This window comes from Perognathus longimembris, chromosome 5 (genome assembly GCF_023159225.1).
Source record: "Perognathus longimembris pacificus isolate PPM17 chromosome 5, ASM2315922v1, whole genome shotgun sequence".
NCBI lineage: Eukaryota > Metazoa > Chordata > Mammalia > Rodentia > Heteromyidae > Perognathus > Perognathus longimembris.
The window spans coordinates 3817616-3831987 of NC_063165.1; the positions used below are offsets into that span (position 1 = coordinate 3817616).

The 14372-nt window shown below is 40.5% G+C and overlaps 1 protein-coding gene across 3 annotated transcripts in view; it reads left to right on the top strand.

Moving 5' to 3' along the window:
* Positions 1-14372, top strand: part of Brwd1 (bromodomain and WD repeat domain containing 1) — a 95171-nt gene that overhangs the window by 16764 nt on the left and 64035 nt on the right. For 2 of the 3 annotated variants that reach the window (XM_048346220.1, XM_048346221.1), the window contains exons 11-17: positions 881-981; positions 2802-2842; positions 3833-3931; positions 8478-8628; positions 9033-9167; positions 11065-11193; positions 11342-11567. In XM_048346220.1, coding sequence (XP_048202177.1) covers positions 881-981; positions 2802-2842; positions 3833-3931; positions 8478-8628; positions 9033-9167; positions 11065-11193; positions 11342-11567 — 882 coding nt within the window. Of the gene's footprint in view, positions 1-880; positions 982-2801; positions 2843-3832; positions 3932-8477; positions 8629-9032; positions 9168-11064; positions 11194-11341; positions 11568-14372 lie in introns of those variants that run through there. The other variant, XM_048346222.1, reaches the window with a different exon arrangement.

Consider the following 14372-nt stretch of genomic DNA (forward strand, 5'->3'; position numbering starts at 1 on the left):
TGCTAAGAACCTTTATCAGAAAGATGCTATAGATGACTTCAGATCTTCATTTCATTAGATTTAATATATGAGTTAGCCTTTTTCTTGTCTTCTACCTCATTCACATTTTGTCTGGTTTCTAGAAGTTAGTGACAACAGTAAAAGTGAAGCTCGAGGTGTCCACATAATCACTTAATCGGCTCTGTCATGGTCCTGTGTGGGATATTGTAAAATCTGTGGGTTTTTTTTATACTTATTTTTGTACATTTAAATTTGTTTTCCATACCAACTTTGGTGACATTATTTCTTTTTCTCTTTTTTTTTTTTTTTTTTTTTGCCAGTACTGGGGCTTAGACTCAGGGCCTGGGTGCTCTTCCTTTTTCTCGCAAGGTTGTTGCTCTACCACTTGAGTCACATCTGTACTTGCAGCTTTTTTTAGTAATTAATTGGAGATAAGAGTCTTATGGACTTCCTCAGCTCGGTTGGAACCACATAGGTGTGAGCCACTGGCCCCTGGCACCATTTTTCTTTTCTTGTACAGCAAACTTTTGTGGTGTTCTTTTTAACAGGAGGAAATTTGAAATGCTAGTGATCTGTGTATTCTAAAGCAAGATATAAATGTGTAAAATTGTTTGGAAATCAGAATCTCCCTTTTCCTGTTATCTTAGAACTCTTGGCAGTTAAGTGATACCTCATTGCACTTAATATAGCACAATGAGACTGAACATTTCCTGATGGCATTCACTTTCTTAACAAAGCCACAAATATAGCTGTGAAACTATATAATGAGCTATAAAATGGATCTGTTGAGATAAATTGAGTATTTCTGTGTTTCAGTAAAGAAATTCATTCAAATATTTTGTTACAGTCTGAATGTTTAACCTTAATATTTTTATTTCAGGTGGTATGTTTTTGGCTACAGGTAGTACTGATCATGTTATCAGAATGTATTTTTTGGGTTTTGAAGCACCCGAAAAAATCGCAGAACTTGAAAGCCACACTGTAAGCATTCATATTTTAAAATTTTGTAGATTAATTACTAATAGTACTGTTATTGCTAAGGTTATTATTCTGATTTGTTTATTGTAGTTCAGATTTGTTTCTGCGTAGCAAGTTAATTTTGTTTTAATGAGGGTAGTTTTTTTTTTTTTTTTTTTTAATTTTTGAGGCAGGATCTTCTTAATGTAGTACAAACTTACCAGGAACTTGAGATCCTCCTGACTCAACCTTCTGAGTATTGGGTTTGCAGGCATTTGTTACCATGTCTGGCTTATTTTTAAATTATTTGTGGCTACCTTGTTAGATTTATGATATTAAATCATAGTTGTACTTCCAAGATGAGTCACTTGTTATGATATTCATTTTTTTCTCACTGTGCTGAAGATTGAACCCAAGTCTCAGGCGTGCTGGTCAAGCACTGTACCACTGAGCTATCCCAGCCCTGATTGTGGTGGTATTCTGATTTTTTTTTTTTTCGTCAGTTGTGGGGCTTGAACTCTGGGCCTGGGTGCTATCCCTGAGTTCTTCAGCTCAAGGCTGGGCTCTACCACTTGAGCCACAGTGCCACTTCTGGTTTTCTGGTAGTTAATTGGAGATAGAGAGTCTCCTGGACTTCCCAGACTTTCCTGCTCAGGCTGGTACTGTGATCCTCAGATCTCCGCTTCCTGTGTAGCTATGATTACAAGCATGAGCCACCTGTGCTGGCTTTATTCTAAATTTTTGCTGAAGGATATTCAGCAATTAAAATACTAATTAAAACTTTGAAGCTGGGTGCCTGTGGCTCAGGCCTGTAATCCTAGATACTCTGGAGGCTGAGATCTGAGAATCTTTGTTCTATGTCAGCTGAGGACTAATAGTTCCTGAGAGACTCTTATCTCCAATTAACTACTCAAAAACTGGAAGTGGAGCTGTTGGTCCAAGTGGTAGAGTTTTTTGTTTCCATTTGTTTGGTCCCAGGACTTGAAGTCAAGACTGAGTGCTGCCTTGGAGCTCTTTTGCTCAAGGCTAGTGCTTTATCTCTTTGAGCCACAGGTTCCACTTCAGGTTTTTGAGTTGTTAATTGGAGATGAAAGTCTCTGGAGCTTGTATGGCTGGCTTTGAACTGCAGTCTTCAGATCTCAGCCTCCTGAGTAGCTAGGATCATAGGCGTGAACTACCAGTGCCCAGCTTTTAAATTTTATTTCATATTTGTAAAATGAAAATGAAGGTACAAGATGGTTTTTTGAATTCTGTTCTCAACAAGCATATAGAAATGCTTTAAATGACAGAGGTGTCATTGGCACTCAGAGTAACAGGTTGAGAATGGTCTCATGTTACAGCAGTTATTCACTGAAAAACCTGATCATAGCAATTCAACTGGGTTAGTTTCTAGTCGCCTGTGACCTAGGAAAGTGTATATAGTCAGAATGCTGCTTTTTGAATGAGCAGCAAGATAGATGGATAAATGGTAGCATTCTAGGATACAGGTGAGGATCTGCTCATCTTTTTCCCTAAGAAGTTGTAAGGAAGAAGCCAGGTATATCCAGAAGCTATATGATACACACAGACTCAAGCCACTGTAAAAGAAAACATTTTTTTGTATATAAGTAATCAAAGTGATACTTTGTTTCTTCAAAGTTAGTATTTTATCCTTGTTCACATGTTATTCCATTTCTTTTCTACAATGTTTTAATAGTCTTGTTAGATACTTAAGTCATTGCACTTAAGAGCACAATGCATGTAGAACAGTTGTAAATCTCTTGTTAAATCAGTTGCTTCTAACACTTAAAATTAAATTTGTAAGCTATGTAGGTAACCATTCTTGTATTTTTTTCCCCCTTTAGGATAAAGTGGATAGTATACAATTTTGTAATAACGGTGACCGGTAAGTTTGTTTTGGTATTTGCGTGTTTACAAGCACATAGAATACAGTGCACACGTGTGGAACCTAATACATCACTTTGCTTTCTCTCCTTTATGTTATGTTATTTAATTGGCAGATAATAGTATATATTTATAGGGTACAGTATATTTTGATAATGTGCTTACATTGAAGAATGAGGAATTCAAGCTAGTTAACATACCCATCGCTTTACGTTTTCTACAAGACCTTTTCAAGTTTATCTGTAGCAATTCTGAAATTCACCACACTTGGTTAAGAAGACTTTTTACTGCTGAGTCACACCTCTAGATCACATAAATCTTCTTAACTGTAGTCCTATTACTTTGTATATTTCAAGCACTTAGCAGTAAATATAGGAATTGAATAAAGAGTGTCTGAAGTGGGAGAAACTACCTAAGATTTAAGATTTTAGAATTGTCATGTTTGGGGCTGGGGATATAGCCTAGTGGCAAGAGTGCCTGCCTCGGATACACGAGGCCCTAGGTTCGAGTCCCCAGCACCACATATACAGAAAACGGCCAGAAGCGGCGCTGTGGCTCAAGTGGCAGAGTGCTAGCCTTGAACGGGAAGAAGCCCGGGACAGTGCTCAGGCCCTGAGTCCAAGGCCCAGGACTGGCCAAAAAAAAAAAAAAAAAGAATTGTCATGTTTGTTGTTTATATGACCAAAGGTATTTGTTAGGCTAAATCAACTACTTTACTGGAAAAAAGTTAAGAATCTCTTCTTCTTCTTCTTATTTATTTATTTTTTTTTTGGCCAATCCTGGGGCTTGGACTCAGGGCCTGAGCACTTTCCCTGGCTTCTTTTTGCTCAAGGCCAGCACTCTGCTGGTGATAGTACAAGGGTTTGAACTCAGGGCCTGTGCTAGTAAGGCAGACAATGTATCACATGGGCCCCTCCTCAGTACTGGTGATTTTAATGATAGACTATGTTGGCAAGTATGAGCAGACTTATCTTTTTCTTAATATTTTAAGGTTCCTGAGTGGTAGCAGAGATGGAACAGCACGGATTTGGAGATTTGAGCAGTTGGAGTGGAGAAGCATTTTGTTGGATATGGCTACCAGAATTTCAGGGTAAGCTGGAATTGTCACAAGTATGTATGGCATAGTGTCCTTCCTGCAGGCGCTGGTTATTTGTTGAGGGGGTTAACCTAGTATAAAAAGCCGTGGGGCCGAGCACTGGTGGCTCACGCAGGTCACCCTAGCTGCTCGGGAGGCTGAGATCTGACGATGGCGGTTCAAAGCCAGTACCTTCTTTCTAAGAGTAGTACTCCAATAGTAGTTACTCAGGAAAAGCCGAAAGTGGCACTGTAGCTCAAGTGGTAGAGTGCCTGCCTTGAGAAAAAGAAGCCAAGGGGCAGTGCTCAGGAGTGGTGCGCGCGCGCACACACACACACACACACACACACACACACATACACACATACAAGATCCACGGTCTAAGTGAATTACTATGTACTGAGTGTCTGTCCTATATATCCAAACTCATGTTGGGAAGTGTAAAATGAATTTTCATTACTAGGTTGACCTCTTTCTTAGGCTTTGCATTTAAAACTTCCTTGACAGCCTGGTACTGGTGGTTTACACCTGTAATCCTAGCTACTCAGGAGCCTGAGATAAGAGGATAACTGTTCAAAACCAGCCCAGGCAGGAAAGTCCACGAGGCTCTTTACCTTCAATTAACCACAGACAAAACTGGAAGTGGTTAAGTGACAGAGTGCTAGCCTTGAGCAAAAGGAGCTCAGGGACAGCACCCAGGCCCAGGGTTCAAGTCCTAGGATTGGCAAAAGCAAACAAAACCTTTTGTTAGAAAACAAAATGGAAAAGTAAGTTTGACAAGTGTGACAATTTTACTCCTTTATGATAGGATTTGGGCGGGAGTATGTGTTGTGTGAGTGTGTATACACATGTATCCTGGTATTAGGGCTAGTGCACTCACTGTCAGCTGTTTTTCTCAAGGCTAGTGCTCTTCTACTATGCCACACCTCCACTTGAGACTTTTTGCTGGTTAATTAGAGATCAGAATGTTGAGTCTTCATAGACTTTTCCTGCCCAACTGGCTTTGAACTGCAATCTTTAGATTTCAGCTTCCTGAATACCTTAGATTACAGGTGTGAGCCCCTGGTGAAAAACTAGCTTAGAGCTGAGGATGGTGATAAAATAATGACATATTTTGCATGCCCAAATTTTGAGCTCTAAAATGGTTTTTGAAGGAAACTTTTTCAATCTACAGTCCTATGAAACTTTCAGACACTTTTTCTGTTTATGTGATACTGAGAAATCGAATTTATGACTATTGCCAGGGAAGAGGCAATGAGAAATGTGCAGACAAAAGTTGGAATGTTGTGCTACTTAATTGGTACCTACTTGCTAACTGCTTTGTAAGGTTGGGAGTGTTGGCCGTTGCTGGGCCTACGCTTCTCTCTCCCTGTGACACTGAGATTGTCTTCCCCCAGATAGATCTCCCAGCAGATTTCACTTGACAAGTGCTGGCTGTCTTGGACATGGTCTTGAGTCAGGGCGTGTGGGAACATGTCCATCATGAGCTCCTCTCCACTGGTCCAGTTGGTCTGAAAGCTGCTGCCACTTCTTTATCAGTGTCAACTTTCTGTGGACTTCTGAATCAGTGCTATTGAGAGCATGCTTTATCTGGGCTGGTCAACTAGAGTGACAGTGACAGGTTGAACCACTTGGTCCAGGTCCCAGTGGCATAAGTATCTCTTGAACTTGTGTATTTACAGAACACTGTGTGTGTGTGCACGCGTGTATGCACACATGCAGTCTTCTTGAGTTGAAGTACAACTTGCTGGGCAGGTGCTATTAACTGCTGAGCCAAACCTCAGCCCTACAGAACATTTTTTTTTTTTTTGCCAGTCCTGGGCTTTGGACTCGGGGCCTGAGCACTGTCCCTGGCTTCTTTTTGCTCAAGGCTAGCACTCTACCACTTGAGCCACAGTGCCACTTCTGGCCGTTTTCTGTATATGTGGTGCTGGGGAATCGAACCCAGGGCTTCATGTATGGGAGGCAAGCACTCTTGCTACTAGGCCATATTCCCAGCCCTCTTGGCTTCTTTTTGCTCAAGGCTAGCACTCTGCCTCTTGAACCACAGCGCCACTTCTGGCCATCTTCTATATACGTGGTGCTGGGGAATCGAACCCAGGGCTTCATGTATAGGAGGCAAGCACTCTTTGCCACTAGGCCATCTTCCCAGTCCCCCACAGAACATTTTTAAATTGACCTCCACCTCCTCTCCTCCTCAAGGGAAGAGTTGGGCTGATGCCCTCCTTCAGTCCTTGCTGGGCCTCCTGAGGATGAAGCCTGCAGTTACTACTTTCAATAAAACCACACACAGTGCTTTGTGGTCTTTTAAAGGTTTCTGTCCATTGTGACCAAGCAGTTCTCATCCTGGAGCAGGGAGAAGAAGCAGGGCAGAAAGAATACTCAGGGGAGGAGAGAAGTGGGCAGAAGAGATAGAATACTATGTTACGCAAGTTATTAACACCATCTGAATATTCCAAAGGCATCTCAATATGAAAGTACGCCCTGCCTGTTCTTGGTTAAATAATGAAAGGGAATGGGGATGAAGATAATATGAAATCATACTTCCCTGTAAATAAATGATTATTTTATTAAGCTAAATAAGAAAATCATTGCCAAAACTTGACTATAACTTTAAAACAACACTGAAATCTGTCTGGTTTTCTTGATACCATAGTCCATGTAAAGTGTAAATGGAGTACAGTTTTCTTAATAGACCTTTCATTGATGGTTGCGCACTTTTTTTTAAAGTTGCCATTTCTGTTGAATCATCTGTAACAATAGAGTTTTGTAGAATGAAGATTTTCTTTTTGCTGTTTTTTTTTTTTTTTGCCAGTCTTGGGGCTTGAACTCAGGTCCTGAGCTCTGTCCCTGGCTTCTTTTTGCTCAAGGCTAGCACTTTAGCTCTTGAGCCACAGTGCCCCTTCTGGCTTTTTCTGTTTATGTGGTGCTGAGGAATCAAACCCAGGGCTTCATGCATGCTAGGCAAGCACTGTACCGCTAAGCCACATCCCCAGTCCCTAGAATGATGAATTTTGTGTCAGTGGTAATTTTGAGCAATTTATGTGAGAAGAGCAACATTTTTGGAAAGGCTTTAAAGTGAAAGGAAAGTCTTGAATCTTTGGTTTGATCTCTTGTGTTGTTCTGATCCCATGGCCAGTTTCAGTAGACTTAAGCTTTTCTTCGGTTGCTATGGTGCTTGCCTAAGTAGCTGTCACACGCACACATTCTGTATTCTTACAGCTTTTTCTTCATTAAGGAAAATATTCTAGATGCTTATAATTTTTAGATTATGTTGTATGATTTTAGCACCAATTAATGCCCTGCTCCCCAGTTTAGTACTGATTCCCCTATTTTACAAAGGTTCCCCCCCACCCCCACCCTTTACCACTTTTGTAAAGACTGTAAAACCTTGTAGATTCAGGTCCAGTTCTTTCTCTTTTGCCTAGAGATCCAGAGGAATAGTGAAATACACATTTATAGTTACACCATTTGAGTGTGTGTCAGGTATTTTTCTAGACTGTGGGGATACAAAGATTATTTTTCTTTTCTTTTTTTTTTTTTGCCAGTCCTGGGGCTTAGACTCAGGGCCTGAGCACTGTCCCTGGCTTCTTTTTTTGCTCAAGGCTAGCACTCTGCCACTTGAGCCACAGCGCCACTTCTGGCCATTTTCTGTATATGTGGTGCTGGGGAATCGAACCCAGGGCCTCATGTATATGAGGCAGGCACTCTTGCCACTAGGCCATATCCCCAGCCCCAAAGATTATTTTTCTTTCTTTCTTTCTTTCTTTCTTTTCTTGTCCTGGTGCTTGAACTCAGGGACTGGGCTCTGTCCCTGAGCTTTTCTGTGCTCAAGGCTAGCACTCTTACCACTTGAGCCACAGCACCACTTTTAGCCTTTTCTGTTCATGTGTTACTGAGGAATTGAACCCAGGGTTTCATGCATTCTAGGCAAGTACTTTATCACTAAGCCACATTCCCAGCCCCAAAGATTACTTTTCTGTTCTACCAAAATTTCATGTCTTCTGGAGAAATAGTTGAAGTGTTAGTGTTATACTTACTGTATTGAGAAGGGAATAATTGAAAATGTTAACGATGGGCTGGGGATATGGCCTAGTGGCAAGAGTGCTCGCCTCGTATACATGAGGCCCTGGGTTCAATTCCCCAGCACCACATATACAGAAAACGGCCAGAAGTGGCACTGTGGCTCAAGTGGCAGAGTGCTAGCCTTGAGCAAAAGGAAGCCAGGGACAGTGAGTGCTCAGGCCATGAGTCCAAGGCCCAGGACTGCCCCCCCCCCAAAAAAAAAATGTTAACGAGAAAAATGAATCCTTTCCACAGCAGCAACAGAAATGTTTCAAAATCTCATTTAGTGCACAGAATTGCTGCTAAATTACTCCCTGTCCCCCTGGCTTACCCTAATCTGTTTCTAGGAAATTATGAGTCAACCTCCATAGGGCTGGTTCAATGGACACATGAAGTGATTTCTTTAGTTACTTTTAATTTTCATGGGTTATGGGTTATATTTCTTTGTAGCCTACCATCCATATGATTTTATATATTGTGTGCTTATTTTGGTTAGGGACCTGTCTTCAGAAGAGGAAAGATTTATGAAACCCAAAGTAACAATGATAGCTTGGAATCAAGATGACAGCATTGTTGTCACAGCTGTTAATGATCATGTCCTTAAAGTGTGGGACTCTTATACTGGACAGCTGCTTCATAACTTACTGGTGGGTAATTTCTGTTACATTTATGTATACTTACTGTTTTCAAGTAGTCATACAAAGGGGATTAAGTTTAGCATATCATTTATTTGTATAGTTCATGTTGATCATAGTCACTCCTTCCATCTGTCACCCTCTACCTTCTTTCCCATTCCTCCCCAGCTCCTAGACAGGATAGAAAAATTTTTGAACTCTTTATTTCTGGAATCATAATATTAGTGGACTGGCATTTCATTTAAATAATCAGTTGAGTAGGAATTTTAATAAATAATATATAATAATGTATCTAATATTGTCACTAGTACATTTTTATAGCTCTTAAATCATATGAAAATGTATTCTTTTGTTTTTTGTTTATTTTTTAATTTAAAACTTGCAAACTCTTAATGTTATGACTTTATTAAATAAAGGGACATGCTGATGAAGTATTTGTTTTGGAGACCCATCCCTTTGATTCCAGAATTATGTTATCTGCAGGACATGATGGCAACATATTTATATGGGACATAACTAAAGGTGTCAAGATGAAACATTATTTTAATATGGTGAGTCCAGTTGGGGTGTCTTTGTGCCGTGCTGGCATTTATGCAGGGTACTTGAACTGTTAGACTCACCCAGAAATGTATTCGTGTGATTTAGCAGTTTTGTAGTAGGCAGGCTACTCAAAGCCTAATCAGTATCTGGCAGCCATGTGTGTGTATTCACATAAAATTCTGTGTAGTTGATTTTTGAGAAAGATGTTTCTCTGGGCTGGGAATGTGGCTTGATGGTAGAGTGCTTGCTTGTACCACATAAAAAGAAAAAGCCAGGAATTGCCCTGTGGCTCAAGTGGTAGAGTGTGCTAGCCTTGAGCAAAAGAAGCTCAGGGAGAGTGAGTAGGCCCTGAGTTCAAGCCCTAGGACTTAGAAAAAGAGAAGAGAAGGAAGGAGGATGAGAGAGACAGACAGACAGACAGACACACACACACACACACACACACACACACACACACACGACTCTTCTGCAGTACTGGGCTTTGAAGTTACGGCCTCATGCTTACTACACAGGACCTGTAACACCAAGCCCTGCTGTAGGCCTAAGAGAAACATTTTCTTTTGGCCAATCCTGGGGCATGCACTCAGGGCCTGAGCACTGTCCCTGGCTTCTTTTTGCTCAAGGCTAGCACTCTGCCACTTGAGCCACAGTGCCACTTCTGGCCATTTTCTGTATATGTGGTGCTGGGGAATTGAACCCAGGGCCTCATGTATGCGAGGCAAGCACTCTTGCCACTAGGCCATATCCCCAGTCCCAAGAGAAACATTTTCTGAAGTTAGCTAAATAACTTTTTGTGTGTCACTGTGTGTCTGCCAATGGCTAACTTGGTAAATTTATGGTAATTATGCAATCTTACCAATTTAAATTATTGAAATATTTTATTAAACCTATAAAAATAATTATCAGTAAAAATACTATATGGCAACTAATATTTGTCGTATATCCCTAGATGATAGCTAGGAATCAATGTGTGTGTGTATACATATATATACACACACACACACATATATATATATACACATATACACACACATAATTTTTTTTGCCAGTTCTGGGCCTTGAACTCAGGGCCTGAGCACTGTCCCTGGCTTCTTTTTGCTCAAGGCAAACATTCTACCACTTCAGCCATAGCACCACTTCTGGCCATTTCTGTTTATGTGGTGCTAAGGAATTGAACCCAAGGCTTCGTGTATGCTAGGCAAGCACTCTCCCGCTAAGCCACATTCCCAGCCCTTTATATATTTTTGACAACAAAACACTCTATTGTGTTTTTAGAGTTTCTCTCGCATACTCAAAATATGATTCAGATTTTATGAGTTCTAATAGATGGCAATTCATGTACAGAATAGCAGAAGGAAAGTACAAGAAATCCAGTGCACTTGGTTGTGGGTTTATTGCACACAGTTTGACTCTTATCTCCAGCTAAACACTGAAAAGCTGAAAATGAAACTGTGTCTCAAGTGGTAGAGTGTTAGCCTTGAACAAAAAAAGCTAAGGGACAAGCCCGGCAACAATGGCTCATATCTGTAATGCCAGGTACTCAGGAGGCTGAGATCTGAGGATTATGGTGCAAAGCCAGCCTGGGCAGGAAAGTCCATGAGACTCTTATCTCTAGTTAACCACCAGAAAGCCGGAAGTGGCATGGTGGCTCAAGTGGTAGAGTGCTATCCTTGAGCTGAATTGCTCAGGGACAGCGCCCATGCCCAGAGTTCAATGACGGACCAACAAAAGAACAACCAAAATCTAAGGAATTAGTGCCAAGCCCTGAGTTCAAGCTCTGTTTGTCAGCACACACACAAAAAAGAACAAGGGTGAAAATAACTTAAATTATCCCATGTTGGAAAGTTTACATAGCAAAAGCACTTGGCAAAAGGTTGGGCCTAACATTTTTCTCTTTGGTTTTTCTAGATCGAAGGGCAGGGACATGGAGCTGTATTTGATTGTAAGTTTTCACAGGATGGACAGCATTTTGCCTGTACAGATTCTCATGGACATCTTCTAATATTTGGTTTTGGATGCAGCAAACCATACGAAAAGGTCATTTTTAATATTTTCTTGTACCATATAAAATAAATAATTAATTTGGCAAAAGTTGATGTACTTTTAATTTGAATTAACTGTTTAAGATTTGCTTTCTTTCACATATAAACCTCATAGTGTCATCCTGTCAACTTCAATTTTTTAGATTCCTGATCAGATGTTCTTCCATACTGACTATCGACCATTGATTAGAGATTCTAATAATTATGTCTTGGATGAGCAAACTCAGCAGGCTCCTCATCTTATGCCTCCACCGTTCTTAGTAGATGTAGATGGAAATCCTCATCCAACTAAATATCAGAGATTAGTACCAGGTCGAGAAAATTCTGCAGATGAACATTTGGTTCCACAGCTAGGATATGTGGCCACAAGTAAGTTCAAAGTTGTATTGTTTTCTCACATAAAATTTATCAAAAAAGTGCCATATGAAAGCTCAGCAATCATTAACAGTTTGTGATACTTGTTCCTTCTTTAAGTATACAAACTGTTTATAAATTAAGTTATGAATACCTCATGCCTATTTATATGTATTTTATGTTTTCTAAGAATGGTGTGTTCTCTTTCAGAAGCACTGATAATTAGCACAGTTGAGGTATTTAATACTCTGTTATTTTCTGATTTCATTGTCATGGCATCACATCTAATGGCTGTTCATTGATGTGCTTCCTTATGCTTTGGGGATGGGCTTTTGGGTTGTCCAGCGGGTTATAATTTGTATTGCTAGTACTTCTGTACATGTCACTCTGAGAAACCTTTTCAAGCTGTTTTTTACTAGCTAACATAAATTATATAGGGGTGCGAAATTTTACTGTGTTGAGACCAACTTGGGAAGAAAGTTTTTCTAGACTATCTCAAGCAATTAACAGTTGAGTGTGTGGTGGTACCCCTTTGTCATCCCAACTATGTAGAAAGCTTGGAAGGATTATGGATTATGTGGCCTGGCATAAATGCAAGATCCTATTTTTAAAAAAAACAAGACCAGGGGGGTTGGGAATGTGGCCTTAGTGGTACGGTGCTTGCCTAACATACATGAAACCGTGCATTCAATTCTTGGCAGCACTACATAAACAGAATAAGCTGGAAATGGCACCATGGCTCAAGTGGTAGAGTGCTAGCTTGAACAAAAGAAGCCAGGGACAGTGCGCAAGCCCTGAGTTCAAGCCTTAGGACTGGCAAAAAACAACAACAACAACAACAAAAGAACCACGAGACCAGGCACTGGTGGCTCATGTCTGTAATTTTAGCTACTTAGGAGGTTCAGATCTGAGGATTGCAGATCAAAGCTGGCCCTGGCAGGAAAGTCTATGAGATTTTTTTTTTAAATTTTATTTTAAAACCTTCAACTAACCACCAGAAAACCAAAAGTGGTTCTATGGCTCAAATTGATGTGGAGCACTAGCTTTGAGCAAAAGAGCTCATGGACAGTGACCAGGCCCTGAGTTCAAGCCCTATTGCAGACCAAAAAACAAATAGAAAAATAAGCAAAAAGGGCTCTAGGCATGTGGTAGAGCACTTGCTTAGCAACTTAGCGCCCTGAGTTTTAGCTTTAGTAATAAGCAAAAACAGCATTAAAGGTGTTCTAGGGTAGAGTTGGTCACTGTGTTTGTCAACAACATTTTAAGGTATATACACGGTCACAGCTGTCTTCCCTTAGGTCAGTACTGAGGATTATGTTTTTACAGTGTGACATTTGTGTTGATTATGGAGAAGCACAGGTGGAACCTGTCCAGATCAAAGCCCGGGTAGCTTTTACTTTGTTTTGTACTTTACTGGCTTGTCCTTGAGTCTAAGTATTCACATGTTAAATTTTGAAGTATGTATATAGCAGTAGTGCTTTGTAACGTGGAGTCCTATTCTACTAGGTAGGGATTTGAACTCCAGCTCTGAGAGCCATGGGAGTTTGGGAGCACACTGCTCTTTTATTCCCAGTTTAATAGGATCAATATTTAACCAAAGAATGCAGTGAGTTCCACTGTATATCTCTGGTCAAGGCAGTTCACTCTGTTGATTATTTCCTGTCTTCTCACCATCTGACCTCTATCTTGTCCAATGAGATAGGAGTGTAAGTATTGTGTGGATATTCCCCCCCCCCCCCCCCCCCCCCCCCGTCCTGGAGCTTGAATTCAGGGCCTGAGCATTCTCCTTTTTTGCTTTGTTGCTTAAGACTGGTGTTCTACTACTGGAGCCACAGCTCCCACTGCCAGCTTTTTGGTGGGTGTTTGGAGATAACAATCTCATGGACTTTGGCTGTCTGGGCTAGCTTCCAACCATGGTCCTACAAGCCACTTCTGGGTAATAACCCAGAGAAGTTAATGGGTTTGTCTACTTTGTTTTCTTTCTTTTGGCTGTTATAGTCCTGTCTTCCTTGCCCCTTGTCTAATGTTTGAAAGTCCTTGTTTTCCAGTGCTTTGCTTTTGGTGGTAAGGTACTTTCAGGAGTACTTAAATCTTTATGAGTTGAACCCTGATTTAATATTGTTCAACTATACCAAATACTAACAATTACTCTGATATTTAAGGAGTTTACATCTAAAGTGTTGTGTGTGCTGTGTCCAAAAAAGTGTTAGAGATCGGTCGTGTCCCGTCCGTGTCCCCCCCCCCCCCCCCCCATGGAAAAGGGTGAAGACTATAAATCTTTTTCCTCTCTGGGGGAAGTAATTTTATTTATTTCATAGAGAAGCCCACTATATTTTGGTATCATCTATCACTGTCCTTCCCTCCTCTACTCTCCTCATCCCTCTAAACAGTCTTACAATTTCAGTCAAGTTCTATGTATATCTATATATCTATATCTGTATTTCTGTATCAAAAATATGTATGTCTTTAAATTCCCCAAGTGAGCAAAAACATTTAGTAGTTGACTTTCTGAATTTACCTTGATCACCATGATAATCTTCAACTTTTCATCCATTTCCATGAAGTTTCATTTTTCTTCATAGATGAGCAATACTGCATGTCATATATGTACCAAGTATGTGTCACTTCATCAGTTATTGGGCACCTTGGTACTCTTCTATATTGCCAGAGTCTTCTGATCTGCCATCTTCTATCTTTCCTGTCATTAATATTAAAAAAAAATGTTATTATAAAGGTGATATACAGAGGGGTTAGAGTTATGTAAGTCAGGCCAGTTGCCACCACTTCCCTTGATCTTTCCCAGATTTTCCCTCCCATCCC